This window comes from Aquarana catesbeiana, linkage group LG07, assembly GCF_042186555.1.
Source record: "Aquarana catesbeiana isolate 2022-GZ linkage group LG07, ASM4218655v1, whole genome shotgun sequence".
In the NCBI taxonomy this organism is placed as follows: Eukaryota; Metazoa; Chordata; class Amphibia; order Anura; family Ranidae; genus Aquarana; species Aquarana catesbeiana.
The window spans coordinates 239943319-239956895 of record NC_133330.1 but is presented as its reverse complement, the minus strand read 5'-3'; the positions used below and the strand labels follow the sequence as shown (position 1 = coordinate 239956895).

The window sequence follows — 13577 nt, the reverse complement described above, 5'->3', positions numbered from 1 at the left end:
ATCTGGTGTTATTAGGACATTTTCACAAGTCTGAACGTCATGTTCTTTTAAAATTTGAATGAAGCGTTTTCACATCTCAGCCCCATCATCATGGGCCCTTCCACACGTCCTCCATTGGTTGGTGATGGATAGTCTTTTGTCCTGCATTGTACAGTGTTTTTACAATGGCAGGGTGGTATTAGGGTTGCCACATCATCCCTTTAATCCAGAACACACATTAATTACACAGGTTCTGTGGCTGATTAAGGTGGTAATTAAACTCACTTGGTGCCTCATCTGCATTAAATCAACCTCAGAACCTGTGTAATTAATATGTATCCTGGATTAAAGGAATAATGTGGCAACCATAGGTGGTATGATGATGCACCCCTAAGGGGTGTGCCCATAACAGTTTGGACTCAGAAGAAGTGTGTTGAAGGACACCAGTTAAATTTCCTAAAGGCTAAGTTCACCTTTTTTTTTTTTTAAATCCAGCTCCCCTATGTACCAATATACCATTAGTATACCTCAGTTGCAGAAAAATACAAACTTTCTTTGATTTTGAGAACAAGGCCTTACTTTAAGCCTTGCTATATTTCTTAGAAAGCTTCAGAGACTCCCTGGTATACAGACAGAGACAGAGAAACCAGTAAGACACAGGAAGGAGTTTACCAGCTGACCTCAGCATCCCCAACATTTCTCCATGTGTGCATTTGCCTGGCTTCCCCAGCATTCCTTCAGATAGGCTCAGGCTGCATGCTAAACTCCCTGGGGCCACATGTAGCCCATGGGACACCCCTGATATAGTGCAAGGACCTGCCTCTTCTGTGATACAACAAGAAAGTGAAGGCTTCTGGGAGATGGCCTACAGGAAACGAATGCCGAGAGAATCTACAGGAAGTGATGGGATCTGAAAATCATTTTTAAAGATTTAAAGATAACAAGGATAACTTGCCACAAATTTGTGGCAGTGTTGAATTGTAAGTCTTGTTAACTTGCTGCACAATTTTACTGACAAGTTGTACGCTTATATAGCACTTGAAGCACAACTTCTAGTTGACACTTTTCCAATTTATAGCAAATTTGCATGGCAAGTCTGTAGCGAGAGCAAAGTTGCAGTGGTGAGTCTACAGCAAGAGCTCTGCAAGTCACAGTGACCCCTGTGGTGGGATGACTATTGCACAACATAACTGAACCAGAACTTGCAGCAGACTTGCAGAATGTTTGCAAAGAAAGTTGATCTGGAGTCATTGTAATGCAGACTTGCTGCAATTGTGCAACAAACATGTGAAACCTGGCAAGTCTAGCAATAAGTTAGCAATTCATTTGCAAATTTGTATCACAATTGCTTGCTATCTGGGGTATTTACTTACATCAACTTTTCTTGCTCCATTCTAGAAAACTCTTTTCATGGGTACTCTTCTTTGTGCTTAGAGAAATTAGATGAATGAGAGTGAATTTATTTGTATTTGTATGCTCTATGTTATTACTATCATTTCTAAATTCATTCACAACCGTCCTTTACTAGAGAGATAAATCAGGTGGTATTAGTCAACACGATATGTTCTAGTAGATAAATTAGCCACAATGTGACAAGTCATTTTAATGTGAAACAAAGTAAAAAAACATTGTTTCTTGTTTTGGGTACAGTGTAAAAGGAGTTAGAACCCCTGCCAGGTTTTATTGTTGTCTCCATTGGATGTATTTACTCAGGATAGAAAGTTTCCAATTATTACCAGAACAGGAGGTAAGAGAATACCTCCCAAAACATATCTTTGTTTGAGTGACTACTTTACTTTCTAAGAGGGGATTTTCGCCTTACTTTGCAGAGTTTTCCCCTTTTTTTGTCTCTGTCACAGGGGAAATCTCCTCAACAGAATATAGACAGAAAAAAAACAGACGGCGTTTAACATTTTCCTAATCAAATACAACAAAAAAGGTTTTTATTTAGGTATAATTCAGGTTTATATAAATCAACCAATTGGTACTTCAATTACTGTAGCAAATTGTATGCATATAATAAATTTTATTATCTCGTTATCCATGTTTGCTTGTGTTCTTTGCATGTCTCCTGAGATTTATACAGCTCTGTCACACAACACAGCCTGGTGAATGATACCACTTATAGTAAGGGATTCCTTGGTAACCTTTTTCCATCTCTACCTGCTGACTGGATAGTGAAAGAGAGGCAGCAGACTGATGAGATCATCTCCCTGCTCACTCCATAAGCAGTTTCTAGCCAACACATTTGTATATGGCACACCTGATTGGCTCACAGTTCTGCCCTTCCGTCTCCCAGTTCAAGTGTTGCCATATGGGCTCGTAAGTGGCTAATACAAAGGTAAATTAAGATACTTATACTAATTGTAAATAAGAAAGTAGTGTGGGACTTTAAATGAGGCAATTGAATTGAGTAGTTGGTAAACGTTGTTTATTAGTAACAATAGTATCAAACAAGTAAAAAAGTATTTATATATATATATATATATATATATATATATACACTACCGTTCAAAAGTTTGGGGTCACATTGAAATGTCCTTATTTTTGAAGGAAAAGCACTGTACTTTTAAATGAAGATAACTTTAAACTAGTCCTAACTTTAAACAAATATACTCTATACATTGCTAATGTGGTAAATGACTATTCTAACTGCAAATGTCTAGTTTTTGGTGCAATATCTACATAGGTGTATAGAGGCCCATTTCCAGCAACTATCACTCCAGTGTTCTAATGGTACAATGTGTTTGCTCATTGGCTCAGAAGGCTAATTGATGATTAGCAAACCCTTGTGCAATCATGTTCACACATCTAAAAACAGTCTAGCTCCTTCCAGAAACTACAAAACTGACCTTCCTGTGAGCAGATTGAGTTTCTGGAGCATCACATTTGTGGGGTCAATTAAACGCTCAAAATGGCCAGAAAAAGAGAACTTTCATCTGAAACTCGACAGTCTATTCTTGTTCTTAGAAATGAAGGCTATTCCATGCGAGAAATTGCAAAGAAATTGAAGATTTCCTACAACGGTGTGTACTACTCCCTTCAGAGGACAGCACAAACAGGCTCTAACCAGAGTAGAAAAAGAAGTGGGAGGCCGCGTTGCACAACTAAGCAAGAAGATAAGCACATTAGAGTCTCTAGTTTGAGAAACAGACGCCTCACAGGTCCCCAACTGGCATCTTCATTAAATAGTACCCGCAAAACACCAGTGTCAACATCTACAGTGAAGAGGCGGCTGCGGGATTTTGGGCTTCAGGGCAGAGTGGCAAAGAAAAAGCCATATCTGAGACTGGCCAATAAAAGAAAAAGATTAAGATGGGCAAAAGAACACAGACATTGGACAGAGGAAGACTGGAAAAAAGTGTTGTGGACAGATGCCAAAGGTGTGCAATGCTGTAATTGCTGCAAAAGGAGGATTCTTTGATGAAAGCAAAGTTTGATGTAAAAACAATGTTATTTCAAATACAAATCATTATTTCTAACCTTGTCAATGTCTTGACTCTATTTTCTATTCATTTCACAACGTATGGTGGTGAATAAGTGTGACTTTTCATGGAAAACACAAAATTGTTTGGGTGACCCCAAACTTTTGAACGGTAGTGTATATATATATATATACATACATACATACATACATACATACATACATACACATGCACAATGGCATGAGCATGATGGATACAAATGTTTCAGCTTAGCAGCACATGAGAAGTATTTGAATACTGATAAAAAGGTATAAATACAAATATGTAACATGTCATAGAAACGACATTTGGCAATAAGATGAACAATATCAATCTTGAGCATGATTAATTGTAGATATAATACAGGATATTTCCCATTAACCATATGCAACAGAGCTCTTTTTTCCTTTTTTTTTGTTTTTACAGCAGCTCTGTTGCATATGATGTACCATTGCCTGTTAATAGGAAATATCCTGTATTATATCTACAATTAATCATGCTCAAGATTGATATTGTTCATCTTATTGCCAAATGTCGTTTCTATGACATGTTACATATTTGTATTTATACCTTTTTATCAGTATTCAAATACTTCTCATGTGCTGCTAAGCTGAAACATTTGTATCCATCATGCTCATGCCATTGTGCATGTGTATGTATGTATGTATATATATATATGAAAATACTTTTTTACTTGCTTCATACTATTGTTACTAATAAATAACCTTTACCAACCACTCTACCTCCACAAGTCAATTGCCTCATTTAATGTCCCACACTCCTTTCTTATTTACCTGAATCAGGGATGGAGGTACATTTATTGTGCCTCATTCAAAGTCCCAAACTCCCCCCTTTTTATTGTTATACTAGTTGTATTAAAAAAAAATACCTCTGATGGTTTACTAAATCTGAATTCCGGGCATGTATTTTTTTGCATAGTTACATTGGTCCAGCTTTGACCAGAGTAAATATTCATATTCCATACCTGACTGGTCCCCGTGGAAATGAAGAATCAGTGTCATAGCCTCCGCTACTATAGTGATCCTCACTGTATTAACTCGTGGTTGCCGATCATTGAGTCATGAATGCAAAATCTTCTCTGATTGAACCAGGTGGCAAGAAGGGATGGTGACATCAAATTCTCAATCACATCCAATCAGAGAATGCCTTCTGACAAAAATTCAAGGCTTTCTCTGAATGGTGCCTATGTTGAGTGGGTGACCCCCTCTGGTTACTATGCAGCAGGGCAGACACTTGGCACAGGACCTGGAAGACAGCCACAATCACTGTAGTAGTGGGAGCTTCTGCAGGAATCAGCCAGTTATGGAATATGTACTGTATAATTACATTGGTCCAAGCTGGATCATCTGTAGTTAGTAACAAGGCAATGCAGTAGCTTTTGTGAACTTTACTCAATGTTCCATAGAGTACCCCACAAGCATTCCACTGCACATTGCTTTCTCAGTTATTGCCTGTGCTCCACCAACTTTTTCTTTTCATGCTCTTTCCATTAAGTCTTGATGCTCCTTGTTGCTTCTGGTCTGCTTTTGCCTAGTTCCTTCTTTTATACCCACCGTGCTTCTTGCCAGTCCGTATTTGTCAGTGTTTGTCACTAATAAAAGCTGCAGCCTTGGAGTACTCCATGTACAAATCCAAACCAATCTCCAGGATGTCTAACAAAGACCCCCCCCCATACTCTGAATAATTAATGTGATGGACTAACCTGGGACAGAGGCTTTTGGAGGGTACTTAATACTGACCTCTTGCCTACTGATTATGGGCCCTGGATTTTAATTTCACCTTAAAATCTACATTAATTATACAAATCAGGGCTACTTATGTCTCACCCATCTCTAGATCCATCGCTTGCTACCCTTTATCTTACTTTCCCTGTCAATCCCAGTTTCTGGAATGACTGGTAAAAATTACTGCATACATATCCTTCATTCCTAACTTTAGATTTTCTTCCACTCATAATATAAACTGAGTATATCAAAGATGTGTTTTCCCAGCCCTTGCTGGCTGTCACATGAGTTAATATTCTAATCTGTTTTTCTGGCAGAAAGCTAAACTACTGGCTTTTGCATAATGTCAGCAAGAAAAACATGCATAATCACCTTCCTAAGGGAAAGGTTGAAAACATCTAACTTAAAGTAGATGTAAACACTAACTGGATTAGTTTGCTAAAGCCCTGTAAATCATAAACAGGTCCCATATTTTTTATACTATAGAATTTTCACCTTTTTTTACGTCTCAGCTCTCACTGTTAGCCAGCGTTTGGGGATCATGTGTCCAGAATATCACCCAGGCAGCCATGCACTCCAGCCAAAACCTCAATAGGATCAAATGGGTGACACAGCTGACACTAACTGCCGATGTGCAGACCGTTGCTTCCAGGGTATAACACACTTCATCACTCATGCTTAAGTAGGTATTGCTTTAGGAGAGTTAACAATAACGTGAGGGCAGTGGGTAATACGGAAGTCCAGGTAGATTTGGACTCTGCTGAGGAGAGGTTTGGGTGTCTGGAGTTGCTTTTGGAGGAAAATAAGTCCAGCTTTCGTTTAGATTTAGTGCAATATATGGAATTAGATGTGGCACGAACATATTTTAGACGCAAGTCTATATTTAATAGTTAACACTGCACATATGAAAGGGCATTTCTTTACAGCATTAAAGAAATTATTAAAAGTTTATTTATTTGTATAAGAATTTAAATAACTTCTACTATGACCATTCTTTGAGTGGGTGACATAGCTAGGTGGAGTCAATCACTGGTCTCCTTTTTAGCCTCTGTGGGGAAATCCCTCCTCCCTGTCTCACTTTAAAACTATTCCGGATCCTCAGCTATGGCCATGTTTTGGTAAAGAAAACTTTTCAAGATGTCATGCCCCATGGTACATTGTTTTTGATTCAGGATCTATATTAAAAATTTCAGTTACCTGGCTGGATGATGTTCTGCTATTTTCAGATAGGCAATGCTGCTTGTTCTCAGTTTCCCCATTATCCTGTACTCCCAGCTGATCTGATAGAGAGACTCTTGTCCCAAGATACCCTTCAGAAATCTCACCCCTCTCTATAAATGCATAGCTCCCAACTGTCCCTGATTTCGAGGGACTGTCCCTGATTTAGAGCAATGTCCCTCTGTCCCTCATTCCTCCTCATTTGTCCCTCATTTTGGTCTGATGTATATAAAATGCACTTTTTATCTATCAAAAAGTGTTTTCCAGCACTAAACCTTTCATCTGATTTCTAAATTGCTGTGTTTGTAAATTCCAAAAGCCAATATAAAGGAATAGTAGTGGTACAAAAAGCACTTGTGGGTTTAACCAATCTTGTTTTTTTTGTACAATTCTCCTTTAAGGGGGTGTGGCAGGGGTGTCTCCTATGCTTGCATACTTTTGCTGATAGGTGTATGTATATAGTATATCTCTGTACAGGTAACTAGGAGAGGGAGAGAGAGGAACCAATCATCTGTTCTTCATGCACTGTGTGCTCACAAGGAACATGGGGACAGGAGAAAACAGGGTGAGCAGAGTGATGAGCTCATCAGTCTGCTGCTGCTCCATCACAGTCCAGTTACAGGCTGAAGGCAGAGAAGTAACTTAAAGTTGTTGTAAACTCTCCCCTACAACTTTGTCCCATGTGAATCAGCATAAAAAAACCCTAATGAACACTGCTTGTAGATATCTCCTTACTTGCATCGTATTGTTGTAATCCTTTTTTGTTCTTTAGAATGACGTCACTGAGCATGCCCATATCTCCCATGATTTACGGCACACTCTGTGTGCTTGTCTATCTATTATCAGGACTTCCTATGGCACAACACTGAAATCCCATGAGACTGCATAATCACTCAGAGCTTCCTACTACTCCCCATGTCACCATGTGACATCACATGGAGTGGAAAAAAAGGCATCGGACAGCATTACTGCAGTCTTATCAGCTGAAGCTGATAAGACTGACATAGGCAAACACTAATAATCGGCACAAGTAAATACTATGAAATAAAACAAGTCAGCTATGAGCAGGGAAGCAGGGTTGCCATAGAAACGTTGGATTGAGAAGGAGGCTTGGTTAACAGTACAGGAAGTGCTCAATGTAAGGGCAGAAATACACTCTACTGTGGACTCAGAAAACAATGCTTAAGATGGCGCTGCCTTACCCCTGGAAACAAGTTTTTTAAAGTTTCTTTAAACAGTAAGTAATTTGCAATGTGGGCTGGATTACAGTGGCTATAGTTTGATAATTACTTATTATAATGGACTAAATGCAAAGAAGCATCAGAGCGGGAGAGTTTACTTCCTCTTTAACTTTATTGTTGAACTGCGGCAGAGAAAAGCCAAGTCACCTGCCTTGCTATTGGGCTGTTTACATTTTACAACTGAATGGACAGAAATGCAAATTCTTTTGTAAAACAGAAACCACAAATTTAAAATTTTTGTATCTGTTTGCATAAAGATCAGCTTTAATGCACATACTGAATCAGAAATATTTGTGCTGTGAAGAAAAGTCTGCTGTAGGTTAGGAGTGGCAACAATCGGGACAGTCACGCTCTTGGTACTAAAGAATAGGACACATGATAGCAATAATTATGATTGAAGTCACAGAGTCAGATTAATGATGTGTAGCTGGGTAGTTTATTGTTCCTCTGGACAGGGTACTGCCCACATAACTGCAGAGCACAAGCTGCGATGGGAAATATCAGATGAGCTGCAGTCTGGCCATCCACCGCAAATCACAGCTGAGCCTGCTGTTCTTGGTATTGATTTTCTACAGAAGAATATCACTGCTGTGTACAAAGACCTGTTAATGAGTTTAAAACTCAGACTTTTCACTTTTTATGCATCTTATGACCCTTATTATTAAGTTTATTTTGAGTCTTACACTTGTACTGTTTTGTGTGAAGACTTGTCAGATCATTTCACTTGACACAAGCATTTCATCCCGCTTGTTTGCATATACTTCCTTTTGTGCCTTGTCCCATTCTGAGTTTAGTTACGCTATTAATAATCACAAAGCATGGACATGTTTTATTGCCTGCAGTGTAAATCCTGCTGGGCTCATCACAAATTTCATACTGGTTGTATAATGATGTCCCAGTTGTAGACACAGTCTGCCTTAAGTAGATACAAACGCCTGACTTAACAAATAGCATATTCATAACATTGTTCCTCATAATAATACATTGGAGGTATAAGAGTTGTTCATTAGCCATCTGCTCATTAACTTTTCACTACTTTTGCATTTAAGAAGAACTCTGCAAAGGTGTAAATTTAAGTAGAACTAAAGGCAGTGAGAGGAAAACCTTCCAAAGTGAGGGAATCCCTGATTGTCATCAGGGTCACCAGAACTAGTGTACCGATTTGGAAAATGTACCCTCTAATCTTTTGGTGACAACCCAAAATTTGGTATTTTCTTTCATTTTTACTCTTGGTGATGACGGTAAACATAACCAATAGAGGGGGTGGACCTCCATAACATGGACATAGACAGCAGTAAAAACCTGACAGGTGATTTAATCAGTCTTCACTCTATCGATAAAAAAAAAGTTTTGCCTTTAGTTATACTTTAAGCAGTGTGGGTGTTAAGTGTAAAACTGTAGAAATTAGATAATAAGTGGGAGTCCAACCACTCTGAGGTTTTGCCAGGACCAGGATTATGTGGCATTTCCACAAATACTGAAGCATTAGGGAATTTACATTTCATGATAGTGTAATGGCTCACTCACACAGGTACAGAAGCCTTTAAAGCATGCCAGAGCTGTTTGTTTATGAGTCCAGGGCAGTATGGAGCTGCATGAAGGTAGCCTATGTTAGTCAGTGGAGACACATGGGCTGTAGTAACTGACCTGCACATCAGAGTTTTGCACGCATGCAGGGACGGGTGCATGGAACTAATAATAGGTTGGACTTGATGGACTTGTGTCTTTTTTCAACCTCACCTACTTTGTAACTATGTAACTGTATTACTTTTTGAATTATTAGTTGCGTTATTTTTAAATAATATATAACAACTTTTTGGATGCTAAAAATAATGATGCTCTGGTTGATTGGCATCATTACTTATATTTCTTATATTTCTCATATAATGCAGGTATTCTTGGCGCCATCAACTGCGGGAGTTTAAGCGTGAATATCGTGTGGTGGCTCTTGATTTACGAGGATATGGGGAAACAGATGCTCCCTCTTGTAAAGAGAATTACAAACTAGACTATATTATTGTGGATGTTAAAGAAATTTTAGACTCTTTAGGTAAGAGAAACAAATCAGATTTATTCCAAACTGAATTTCCATTCTCATTCTTGAATTGTTATATTAGTGCAATCTTACCTCTTAGGAATTACTTGTCTTATGGTTATTTACTTGCATCTCCTCCCTGTCAAAAATAAGTTAGCTCAAGTATCTGGCCTTCTTATCCCCAGCCTGATCTCTGTATTCATAGTATTAAAATACTAGCATGTAAAGGTACTGTTTTAGCCTCTAGCAGCCATAAAAGTTGGTCAGTTAGTGGGTTGGAAAGTTGCATAGCTATCATAGGCTTTCACATTGGGTGTCAGGACAGCCATGGTTGACACAGACACTTATGATGTTATAAAAGAGGTACAGTGGTCCAGAGCGTGTGGTTGGATGCGTCCTATAGTGTTGTGTGGCCAATTTCTCTTTATCCTGATTGGATGTGGATGGAGATAGAGAGCCATCAAGCAGAGAGGTCTGGGGACCATAATGGGAAAGAGACAGAGAACAGGACCCGTGGGAAGCAAAAAAATGTCACATACTACTACTTACTGCTGTTAATGTTGCTTACTACTACTGGAATGTAAAGCGCATCAGAACTTTGGGTTTGCCCCAAAGACACCAACTGCTGGAGAATGCCTCTGATGGACTCTGTATTTACATGGACTCTGCCTTTGCAGGTATGCCGGGGTTAACCTGTTAGGGTTGGGGATGTAGGGAAGAATAATGTCTCCTTAAGATAGACTTTGTAATGCTTCTTGCACTTTTTCAAGTAAAGTTTTGAAACCTTGTTCCTGCCTGATCTGAAGTTACTAAAGGGGTGTAATGCAAGTAATCCCCACGTATAGTCTAATGAGTTAATACAGTGTGGAGTGCAAGCAAGTCATTACCAAGAGTAACAGAAGTTCACAAAGCATCCCTCATCCACATCCCCCTCTCCCATGGGTACCACAAACTGCTATCTCGACCCTGATGGAGCATACAGGGTACAAGTACTTCTAGTCACCTGACGCCTATCTGCCACAAGGGTCGCTTCACTACAAAACTCAGATTACCCTTCTCGCACATTTACAGCAATACATGGAACAATATGTGAGTACCCAATATGGCATTCCCTTATATCCCTAAACAACTGTTTTTACAAATAGAAAAAGAAAGGCCCAAAATATACAATAGAGCCTTGTGGGGGAAAATGTTTGTTCTGGAACACATAAGGAGCTTTGCCAAGCAGCTAGTAAGCCCTGTGTCCTGTAATATCCTTAGTGGAAGTCACCATTACTATAACCATAAGAACAGATGTTATCCATGATATATATGAATGAAAGCAATAATTGGTTACAATCAAAAAGACAAAAGATGGGTTCTCCACATTCAACGCGTTTCACAGGTCAGTGCCTGCTTCTTCAGTAATAACAGAAAATATTCCCCTTATCTGTAACATAAATAGACAAGTTGTAATTTCCAATATTCTATCATAGCCACAATGTCATCTCTATGTTCCAAAGCACAGCCTACCTAGAACAACAGCAACATGTTCACATATACCACCACCATTTAAAAGAAAGGCAGAGAAGACCTCAACAGAGATGGACAGATCCAGGTGTTACAAAAGAAAAGCCTTTTAATTCGACTGATATATCTTTAAAAATGTTTGGAGTGTTGCTAATATTGTGTACAAACAAAGGTATTTTTTTAAATGCTGACATACTGTATAGTGCAAGTAGGCACTGTTGGGAATCCCAGAAATGAGCCTTAGCGATTCTGTAACAGTGTTGACAGCATTAAGGGATCCTGCAAAGCTTTGTATTAAAAGATTTGCATCTTTGCCCTGTTGCCCTTGAATCCACATGAAATAGCCCTTCCTCACTGCTGTACACATTTTTCTCAGGCATGTTCCCCAGAGATTTGATGAGCTACCCATGCCATATTGTTGCATTTGGCTGCTGCAGCTTCCCTCCAAAGATGGGAACAAACCATCAGAATTTTTCTTCTTTAACTTCAATGGGGTTCGGATTCAATGCCTTCTGAATCATGTCAATTTTGACCTATTCAACTGAACTGCCCTTAAATCACACAGAGGCGTGTTTGAGTAACACCAGTTATGAGATACAGCATCAAGACAACAAAGAAAAGATCACCTGAAACCTAACCCTGAAGCCTGTGGATGAGCATATTCACCATCTGTTGCTTAAAATTTTCATGTGTGTGCCATGATTACCAACCTGCTTTTTCCATACAGCTCAGTTACCATTCCACTTTGGTGTAGACCTGTTACAGAATATTTTCCTTTCCTAGTTGAAGGCTATTAAAAATGATCACAGTTTACTGACACAGTCTTGATGGTTGGTTCTATAATGTACTAACTTCATACCAGGCTTGATTTGTAGAATGATTGATGATTCATCATGATATGATGATATAGAGTATTCAAATACTACAAGGGATGTTCAAGTCACACCAGGACTTTTGAGTTTATATAATAAAAGAACACATTTCAAGGAGTGCAAACTGCATTTCATTTCAACATACTCCTCTGCTACATTTATACACTTATCCCAGCGTTTAACTAATGCCTGGAAAGCTTCAGTATAGAAAGATTTGTCAGTACATCTGAACCATCCTAGGACATCCTCTTCACTTCATCATCAGTGCTTAAATGCTGACCTCTGAGGAACTCTTTTAGGGGTCCAAACAGACTGAAAACACTGTAAGGGGGATAGGACAATACCTCCCAGCCGAGTTGCTGTAATGCGCTGTGAGCAGTATGAGCTTGTGCATTGTCCTGGAGAAACACAACATTTTCAGTGATCAAACTAGGCTGTTTTTTTCTGCAGACGTGCATGAACATCATTCAGAACCCAACATTCGGTCAAAAGCTGTCTTGGTACCCTGCGTGTGCTAACTTTTTGAAAAAATGCAAATGTTTGTGAATGATTTTGTTCCCCATTCCCACAGAAAGATTTGTCTCTTTTACAACAGGTTATGCGTTCATTATTCACAAACAGGCATTCCACGCGTTGAATGTTCACAGGAATGACTACCGTGGGCTGGGAACCACCACAACCAGGATCATTACTGACGAACGTACGGCCATCTTTAAAACATTTACACAAGTGGTCTCCAAACTGCGGCCCGGGGGCCAGATGCGGCCTTTGCTTGCTTTTATCCAGCCCTTGGGACACTATTCTTCCCACTGATATGAGACACTATTCTTCCAACTGACACCAACAATGTGGCACTATTCCTCCCAATGATACCAAGGATGGAGCACTATTCCTCCCACTAATACCAAATATGGCAATGTTTACTGCCAAGAAAACTTCCACTCCCACTGGCCACAGTCCGGTCCCCCTAAAGTCTGAAGGACAATAAAGTGGCCCTTTGTTTATAAAGTTTAGAGACCCCTGATTTACACCATTCAAGTGTCTTACTGTGGCTAAGTATTTCATCACTGTGCCATGCTTAAAGTCTTCTGTAGCTTTCCGTGGGTTTTTTACGCCTTTGTTGACAAGAAACGTAATCACCACACGCTGTTCCATGCACACACTATCATTGTTGTCTGCCATCTTGATTAACAGTCTCTGGACTGGCCCATACCATGTATGAAGTCTATCAGTAATAGGACACACTTGCCACTTACTACTGCATGTAGTACCGCCATGCTAGCATCCCTTTTTATACCTGTAAAATTGAAAGTCCCCGGGGGTGATTTACTAAGAAGAAGGCACTGCACCAGTTCATACATTAATTGGTGTCGGGGAAAAGTCATTAATTGAAAGTTCAAACTGGTGCACATTAAAGCACAAATAGTGATAATAAATACCCACATATGTAAACTGCAACTGTCGCTAGGGTAACTGCGGTTTTCTAATTGATAATAGCGCACAACCAATACAAT

General features: G+C 39.3%; 1 protein-coding gene across 1 annotated transcript in view; it reads left to right on the top strand.

Moving 5' to 3' along the window:
• Positions 1–13577, top strand: part of EPHX4 (epoxide hydrolase 4) — a 134398-nt gene that overhangs the window by 60165 nt on the left and 60656 nt on the right. Inside the window, exon 3 of the mRNA XM_073593151.1 lies at positions 9540–9697. Within this exon, the coding sequence (XP_073449252.1) occupies positions 9540–9697 (158 nt within the window). The remainder of the gene's footprint in view (positions 1–9539; positions 9698–13577) is intronic.